Genomic DNA, 9,333 nt, shown 5'->3' with positions numbered 1-9,333 from the left:
TTCAGTTGTAATTTCAGCAGCAACCAATGTACGAACAAGTAATTTACACTGTTACCTATGTCCTCCCTTTCCCAAGTGTCAAGACCATGCAGTCAGAGCTCAATAGAGAGTTTTGACAAGTACATTTTGAACAAATCAGCATCCTCCTTTAGAAAACAGGATATAGTTTCTGTGTGTTCTAAAGAAGGAAAGAAATATTGGGGGGGGAAAAAAAAAAAAGGAAAGGAGAGGTTGTTTGGTTTCCATTTCAGGAATTTCAGTAACATGTAAGAAACTCCATAGTTAATCTCAGGAGAAAATTGTAGTTTGTGTGTAAAGTGGTTTACAGGGAATGAAATGCGTTTCTCAGTGATTGCCGACTAGTGTAATAATGCAGTAATGTGCATTCTGTGAATTATCCTGAACTGGAGATTTACTGCACGTAGTCCTTTTCTGAGTGTGTTATTTAAACACTGGGATTAGGGGACATGGTTTAAAACATGAATAATTTATAAATTTTGCTAATTTATTATATTAGAAATGTAATTTATAGAGTTTTCAATGGTGTTTCTCTTTGTCTAGATGGGGAAGAGAAAGTTCAGTGGGCTGGAAATCACCCTGATTGTCCTCTTCTGCCTGGTGGTGATCATAACCTGTGTCCTCATTGGGCTTTTAGCATCAGGACAATCTGGAGTCAAAACTACAGGTAAGCACTTCCCATTGCTGCTGTAAGACCAGCGCAAAAACCCTGGGTGGGAACTGCTCATCTCTGCTTGCTGAGACTATTGTAAATGCCACAGAGCTTCAGGACCTAAAGAAGTGTGGATATTCAAGTGATTAAAAAAAAAAAAAAAAAAAAAAAAAAAAAAAAAAAGAAGCATTGTAAGCGCTCTGAAAAAATACAAAGCACTGTAGAGTACTGAGTCTCAGTGTTATGGATATGTTATGGATATGTTCTTATCATTACTCAAAGCTGGATCATGCTCAATCCTTCCTACAGATAATATGAGTAAAGTTGCCAGTCAGGAACATAATAAATACTGTAACTCAGAATTTATTGTCATAGAATTTTTAGCCCTTACTCCCAAGACTGGACTTGTTTTATAAACATACAACTGGTATAAATTCAAAATTTTTGAATATAGAGAAGACATCACTGAAAAAAAGAAAAGGGATCAGGGAGACTACGTGGGAGCAGCCAAATTGTGTGGAACATACATTGTAACCATAAAAACCTATAGTGTTTGCTGCTAATATTTTGGTACATTAGAAACCCCTTGTCTTACTGGGATGTGATACAGAGCACCCTGCTTTACATACAATTCCATTTTGTGTGAGTAATCTCATTCATACACAGGGATTGAAACAAAAAACTTGGAGGTGAAAATGTCAGTAAAATAAAAATAATTGGTTATCCAAAACAATCATTTTGATGTGTTAGTAAAACTGCCCATACAGACTAATATCTGCACATTTTCTGCTTGTTTCCATCACAAGAGGACTATGAGTCCCTCTGGGCAAAAAGTACAAGTGAGTATATCACAGATAATGGAAACAGGCAAGTCCGTGTGTTTGTATGCAGCTCAGCCTGAGGCAAGACTCCTATGCTTTGTATTTTTCAATACAAACATATAGAGTGTTCCAAAATATGTAAGGTAATAAAAGAAAACAACCATCAGGTACCCTTTTGTCAGCTGAAGTTGCCAAGAGGTCACCTTAAATTTGACCTGACAAACCTGAAATCTAATGGAGCAACTTAATGGAGCTTTAAGGTGCTTTTACCTGATGTTTTAATTCAAGCTCCTGTGGAAGAACAGTACTTCAGGGGAAGGAGCACCTGTGAGAGTAGCAGAACAGCAACACTTAAGAAAAAGAAAAGTCCTTCCAATTTTAATTTAGTATATATTTTCACAAGAAACAATGCATATTGAGCTACAGGATCTACTGAAAACCAGATTAATGTATACCTTAAGAAATAAAATTATCAGTGTCACCCATGTGTTCAAAAACGTAAAAAACCCCTTCATCTGAAATAGTTGTGTGCAATTTTTCAAAGGTAAGATAAATAGCACTAGCAGTAGTTTGCATTCATTTGAATCTATATTAATGATTAGAGTATACATTTCAGAAATCCTGGTAATAAATAACCCATTAAATTATTTCCCTAACAGAATTTACGCCACAGTGTCCAAACATATTAACAGCAGAGAGAATTGACTGCATCCCGGATCAAGTCGCAACAAAGGTCTGAAAACATTCTAGAAAAAAAATCAGAAAATAGGCTTTATCACATTTTCTTTTATAATATAAGACTTTTATAATATAAGAGATATGGTAACAGTTTCCTTCCAGAACCTATTTGAATCTCAGTGTCTTCCTTTCTTGGTTGTGGTGTCTCTTTCTGAGAGAAAGCAGAGTTTAGAAAGAATCTTTTGGTTTAAAAATCCATGAGTTAAGAGTCCCAGTGAAAAAGTATCATGTTAATTTTTCAGTACTCTCACATTCAGAACATTTTTGTAGTGGTTGATCTTGAAAGGTTATAATTGTTATTATCATTTTTCATCTTCACAATGGATGTTCTCATTTTCTGACAGAAGCTGGTGGAAGCCTGGCATCCTTCTTCGGTTTGAGGGGGCAGGTTAGGAGAAAAAACAGTGAATATATTATGATGTGTGATGTTTAGGTCATTCACGGAACTAGAAAAAATGATTAAGCAGCTGTCTCAATCTCTGAGGGAATTCCCAGTCTAATTCCAGAAATGATGGTTGTTAAAGCTTCTGTCGTGCCATGGGTTTTGTTATGATATATATAGTTCAGTAAAGTCCTGTGGGCAAACAGGTTAATAAAGGCTCAAATCACAGCCTGTTCCTCTACTCTTTCAGTTCCTTCACCCCCCCCAGGACCAAGCACACCACAGCAGGAGCAGTCATTCAGATCACTTTAATCTTTAATTACTACCTTTGAACTAGTCACCCCACAATAAGTGCTGCACTCATCATACAGTGAGGGAAATAGTTTTGCTGTGGTTGCAACCATAAGCCTTCCTATAAGTCTGCCCTTGTTTTTTACCATCACTGATTAGAAAGAATTTTTAAAAATCAAATTATAGATACCAGCAGAAAAGTAGGGCCGGATGCATATTTGAACATTGGTTAACTGCCCTGGAATTAGGATAAATTATTCCTGAATCTGTTCTTTCCATAGTGAAGACCAGGCACCAGGTTTCACAGGATTAGAAATAAAAATCACCTTTAACCTGTGCCCTGAAGAAAGCTGTTAAGTGCATGCCTAACACAAGCCAAAGTCTCACCCCAGTGTGTCTATTCATTCCTATATAAATTTTCTCCTGGAAGCATTTTGGTTGTCCTTCTTTCAGCTATTGTAATATAGCAACCAGCAAAGCTGTAAAATTACAGGTACCTGCTCGGAATTACATAACTCTTCTGTAGTGGTTTCCATTAATAGTTTTCAGAATAAACAGCAGCTGGGAAAGCTATGATTTGCCTAAGCTCATATAGCAGGTTAGTGTCTGTCTTGATTTCTTTATTCACTGAAGATGTCCTAGATGAAGCCAGAAAATGAGTAGGATTGTAGAGGACAGAAGTATGGAATGCAAATAGATATTTATTAACTGACCACAGGGTTGACAAAGATAGACATGCTGAAAGAAAGTAGCTATTTATTAACTATTCACTGCTGTGGAAAATTGCTATGCAGTTCGATTAGACAAGGAAAACACACCAGTAAAAATGAACTACCATGAGCAGAGGTAGTGCACTCCATTATTGGAATAACACCTCTGAAAGCTTGGGGGAAGGGTGTATTGCTGTTTTGGTTTTGGTTTGTGTATTTCTTCCGAAAATATCCTGCTGACAGAGGTTTTTTTGGGTGTACATAAGGGAAACATTTTAGTTCAGCATGCACACAGGCTATTCGTTTAGTCCTTGGTGATTGGTTCAATGTTCAGAGTTCGTCTCATACTGTACCCCAGCATAAATTATTTTCTTGTATCCAGGATTATTTTTAATTAAGCTTTGGGTTTCTCCTTGTCTTTATTGAGTATTGGTATCTATTGTGCTTGTTTTATAGCTCGGAGTTTGTGATCATCTCACATCTTTATTTACAGTAACTGATAGTTTTTATAACAGCCTGTCCAGAACCTTTGGATGAACTCTGCTCCTTTCCCTGTGTCAGGCGTAACCAATCTTGCACTTCTATTGACTTCCTCATGCAGCCAGCTCAATGTGCCACAGAAATACGGAGTTATAGTTTAAAAATCCGCTGGAATAAGATCTAGAAGAATATCACTAGACTGCAAAGTAACTGCTGAAAATAGTCAACATGTATTCATGAGAAGTAGCTGGGGAAAAAGAAAAGCAGTTGGGAACACAGGTGCTTGAACTACCAGGTTTTAGGAAAATCTGTTGTTCAAGCTATTCTGCGTTGAATGGGATTGTCACTGGCCTAGGAAGGGATAACAATACGGAGGTAGCAGCTCTGTTCTTATGTATTTAGGATATTCCCCTATGTATGAGGAAAGGAAGCGAATGAAGTAAGGGAGCAAAGCTGTGATCTCTGCGGTTGTGGAGGGATTGATGTTTCTTCTCATTGACTCTGAAATAGTTTACAAAATGGGAAATAAGGAGCTCTCGTGATGGCAGTTGGGAGGGTGGAAAGTGAGCATGGGTTTTTCACAGCCTTAGAAGTGCATTGATCAGTGGATCGATGTGGGGGAAAATGAGTCACTGTATCTCTCCTCCAACCGTGTTTTTTGCTTGGAACCTAATGAAAATTACAGCATCCATGTTTTCTGCTGTGATGAGTCCATGACGGAGATACAAACATTTATCTGTTTGGTGAATCTGGGTTTTATCTTAGGTGGTTTTGCAGAGATTTCTGTGCTCCATGCAATCACTACTGAATAAATGGACTAAGGCTTCCCAAGCCAGTGGCTCTGTGAGCTCCCTCTGTGCTTTCCTTCAGCATTTGCATGATTTCTGGTCTAGAGCCAGCTATCTTTGCTCTGTTGAGAGCCTGAGAAAAGCATTTGACCTGCATTGACCAGGTTGGGCTCTATAACCCAAAACCAAGTGCCATCCAAGACATCAGCAATAGAGATTTTGGACTGTCTTCACCTGTTTCAGGCTGCAGAATATTTTAAATAAGTATGGCACAAACACCAAAACCATTTGAGCACAGTCAGATGAAGGCAGAATCAGCTTCTGTTGATGGGCAGGTGGAGAGAAAGGTCTTAAAGATCTCCATGTTGGATTTGGATACCTGAGATCACTTTTGGACACTTTGCCCTCAGTGAAGCTTGTATTACTAATGCCCTCTGCCCTAAGTAATGATTTGGGGTTTTAATGTGAGAAAATGTGCATAAAGATAGTGAAGTATTACACAAATCTTATCTTCAAACATAAAACTCATGCAAACAGCACGTGAATAAGTTAATTTCTAACAGCAAAGCAAAGGTACTGTAGCTTATTGGACTACTGACAGGTAGTGTAAAGGTTGGAGCCACTATGATGAGTTATATACTTAAAACAACAGGTTTATTTGCTTGGGTTTTTTGAAAAAAACAGTTGTTTTATCTCAATTTGAGGTACTGGGGAAGAAATCTAAACATTTCTGATACTGAAAATTACACTAAAATGTAGATATTTTAACTATTCTTTGATTCTGTGTTTCTATATTATACATGATGATCAATTATGCGTATGTCGGTGTTTAACAACCAGGTGTTCACCAGATGTTAGGCCAATTATAACTTTTACCCCTCTCCAGTGTGTGACTTTTGGTCATGCATACTACATCTGTCACAGCTCAAATGTTTCAATAATTCTTTTTAAATGTTCATTTTGCCTGTGGATTTTGTGGTTTTAAGACAAAATGAATGTCTAATAAGCACATTTCTACTCTGAATCCAGAAGAAAATCCTTTCTATTTAGTATATTCTGTGCCATTGGATTCACCCAAGAGATTTTCAGAGAAGGAGTTGATCTGAATGCAGATATTATTAAGGTGTCTGGTGTTGCGGTAAAGTACACTCCATGTGCATTTTAAGAGTTTTAATATAGAGGATTTATTTGTGTAAAATCAGCTCATTTGTGCCCTCATGTCCTTGAATCAGAGCACCTGCACCCTGCGTGGATGCTGCTGGAGTCCCCAGAGTGATACCGGTGTGCCCTGGTGTTTTTTCTCTCCAGAGCATGGGTACAAAGTGGATGGATCAACAAGATCAACTCGGGCAGGTAAGCTGTGGGCTGAGTTCCCCAATTTATGCGTGTGCTGATGTCTGATTCAACACAATAATGGTGCAACATGTTTTTTCCCAAGGATTCGAGACTACATTAAAAAGGCTGCCATCACCTTCCCTCTTTGGAAATGATATCAACACTGTCCTCCTCACGGGAGAGTACCAGACACCCAATCGCTTCCACTTCAAGGTTAATCTTTTTCCTGTGCTCTTTCAAGGTTCATGTTCTGTGCAAGATTTTAGGCTGGCTGTTAGTGTGCAGTGAGGTTAGGAGGGCTGGATTAATCCCTTTTATGAGCTCTCATGACTCCCACCGAAGTGCTTAAATTTGTCCTCTCTGCTGTTGCAATGCATCAGGTTAACGAGTGTGGGATTTCTGCATAAAAAATTACTGAGACCTTTGAAAAGCTTGGCTTTTATATTATCTACCTTTTTTCCTCATCATAGGAAAATTTTGGGGATAAACATATTTATTTATTTTTATCTATGGCATGGCCATATCTCTTAATAATTTTGAGATACAACATTTGCTCTTCCAAAGATTTCTGTATTCTATGGAAAATTCAACAGTCTATGCCATAAATGTGGGGTATCAATGGATGCTGGGGTTGAGCAGGGCTGCTTCTGGGGGAGACCTTCTTCTTGTGGTGGGATCCTGCTGAGCCAGGAAAACACAGGGTCAACTATTATGAGGAAAATGGCTGAAAATGAGTGATGAAAGTTGGAAGAGAATAATAATGAAGGCAGAGGGAGGAGAGTGGGTCAGGAGTGGGAATATCCTGAGTCAGAACTATGTGTTAATGCTGGAAACTGTTTGAATTAGACATTAGTTTTTAGAGGCCCAACACTTTTATTGTTTAAATACATGCAGATCACTGATCCTAAAACACAAAGATTTGAAGTTCCCCATGAACATGTGCAACCTTTCACTGGATCCGCAGCCTCCAATTTAAACTACAGAGTGGATGTGAAGCAGAACCCCTTCGGCATCAAGGTGACCAGAGTGAGCAATGATAGAGTGCTGTAAGTAAAGTTGGTGCTTTTCTGAATAACATGGATGTCATTGGTTTTCTCTGAAAGCCCATGTTGCCACGCAAGCAGTGTATGTCCAAGATGCCATATGGGAGGTGCCCTCTTGGACACATAATCTACTTCTTTTGAATGATTGATGATCTGCAAGGACTCTTGAGAGGTCTTTGGAAAAAAATATTGTGATATGGAGAGCTCTGTCTAAAAGTTTTTGGTCTGGCTCTCAGTTCTCTTTCCCCCAATACTAGGGAAATTTTTAGAGCTACTATGTTCTATCAATTTGGGAATTTTTTTTACCTTAAGAACTCCTTGCCAGCGCTTCAAATTGCATTGGAATGCTCTTCATTGCATCTTTTATCATATTTGTCACAATCATGCAGCAGCTCTGAATCACCAAAACCAGGTTGCCCTTTAGACCTCTGATATCCATGAATAGCTGGTGCAAGCCATTGATAAACTGGTCATGTAATGCTATAAGTAAGATATTTGACATACTTGTAAGTTGAATGTTTTCATCCCATTTAGGTTTGAAAAATAAATAAACAAATAAAACTCACAAACCTAACAGCAAGACTTTAAAAGCCGTTAGAAAGGGGAAGTGTCAGGATGAACATGCTTATTAAATCAGTCCAAGAATGATTACCTGTCAGAGTGCTAGGCCAGTTGGATTATCAATGCTTCAAGTTTAATTAATTAGCGATTACTTTTGTGCTCTTATTAGTATCATTTTCTTGCTTAGAATCCTCTGTAATGATTGATTTGCGATTATAGAGAGCACAAAAGATGGACCTGGTATTCAGTAGTGCATAACTGATTAAACAGGTATAAGGAGGAGGCATAAGAAATCTAGTCCAATAAAACCATGTTGAAACAGTGCTCTGGAAGATCATCTATATTTTCCTTAGGCTTTTGTTTAATTTGATAAAAGTGATCACATTTTCTGTCTCTAAAGAAAAAAAAATTTCAATGATGCTTGACTCTGAGTTTGAGTATCTTAAGGAAGGCTGTTGTTAGCATAGGATAAGAGCAGCCCCTCAGAGATAAATCCTTAATAAATTTGTTTACACAAGATGAGTGCTTTCTGCCAACTCTTAAACAACCAAACAAAAGGGAGGCCTCTTTGGAAAAGGAAATGTGGGGACCAACGTGTTGTAACAGCTCATTACAAAAATTCTAATTATCCAGTTATAAAGCCTACGACCTTTCATCATCATTTGTTACACTTGAGATCCCACAATGTGTTAGAGTTCTGATGAACTTAGTACCATCATCATTTGCAAGACAACCTGAAAGACTGCCATAGTTTCATTGGAAGCACAGACCTTCCCCCTGCAAGAAAGCTGGCTTCAATACACTTTTCGAGCAGCTGGGCAAGATAGTTCTGGGAATCATTAAAACTGGATGGAAATACATCAGATGAGGATTTGACCTATGAAGCCTCTCTCAAGTGTCAGTACTTAGAAAAAAAGAAGAGGTAAGTGAGCAGATCAAAACTGTAGCAAGCCCAAGCCCCCCTGGTTTTGTTGCTTGTTTGTGCTGTGTTTGTATTTGCTGCAATTGATTTGCAAATTCAGATGGAGTGGATTATTTTTGTATTTCTGTCCACCCACAGAAATTTTCTATCTGCCTTGTTCCTGTGAGTGACCACAGAGAGTGAATTTAGGACTCAGCGCAACAAATGCAGGGTGGGAAGCTTTGGTGGAAGAGGGGAGAGCAAATGTACCCCTGAAAGTAGATGGGCCACTCGTATGAGAGGTTTCTATGGGATCCATGAATGAGCATGGAGCAGAGCAGGTGTCGCTCTACTCCAGCCCTGCACCATCCCACCTCCCACCTGCTATCCAACTCTAACTACAAGGAGTAGAAACAATTATTGCAACAAATCTTAGTGAAATACCTTTATTTTTTTAACTTGTTTCATCAGGTTTGACACTACCATTGGACCACTGCAGTATGCTGACCAATTCTTACAGCTGTCAATCAAACTACCTAGCAGCAACATTTATGGTGTGGGAGAGCATGTGCATAAGCAGTACCGGCATGATGTTAACTGGAAAACCTGGCCC

The 9,333-nt window shown here is 38.6% G+C and overlaps 1 protein-coding gene across 1 annotated transcript in view; it reads left to right on the top strand.

The window, feature by feature from the left end:
- Positions 1–561: 561 nt before the first annotated feature.
- LOC104468640 (maltase-glucoamylase, intestinal-like) overlaps positions 562–9,333 on the top strand; it is a gene marked incomplete at its 3' end in the record, with an annotated part of 27,317 nt that continues 18,545 nt past the window's right edge. The window contains 6 exon segments of the mRNA XM_010082843.1: positions 562–685; positions 2,151–2,224; positions 6,113–6,233; positions 6,319–6,428; positions 7,110–7,261; positions 9,192–9,333. The exon segment at positions 9,192–9,333 is cut by the window's right edge and continues 24 nt beyond it. Coding sequence (XP_010081145.1) covers positions 562–685; positions 2,151–2,224; positions 6,113–6,233; positions 6,319–6,428; positions 7,110–7,261; positions 9,192–9,333 — 723 coding nt within the window.

This window comes from Pterocles gutturalis, unplaced genomic scaffold (genome assembly GCF_000699245.1).
Source record: "Pterocles gutturalis isolate BGI_N339 unplaced genomic scaffold, ASM69924v1 scaffold6710, whole genome shotgun sequence".
NCBI classification, from domain to species: Eukaryota; Metazoa; Chordata; class Aves; order Pterocliformes; family Pteroclidae; genus Pterocles; species Pterocles gutturalis.
The sequence above is the reverse complement of the archived record's forward strand: the minus strand, read 5'-3'. Positions and strand labels throughout refer to the sequence as shown.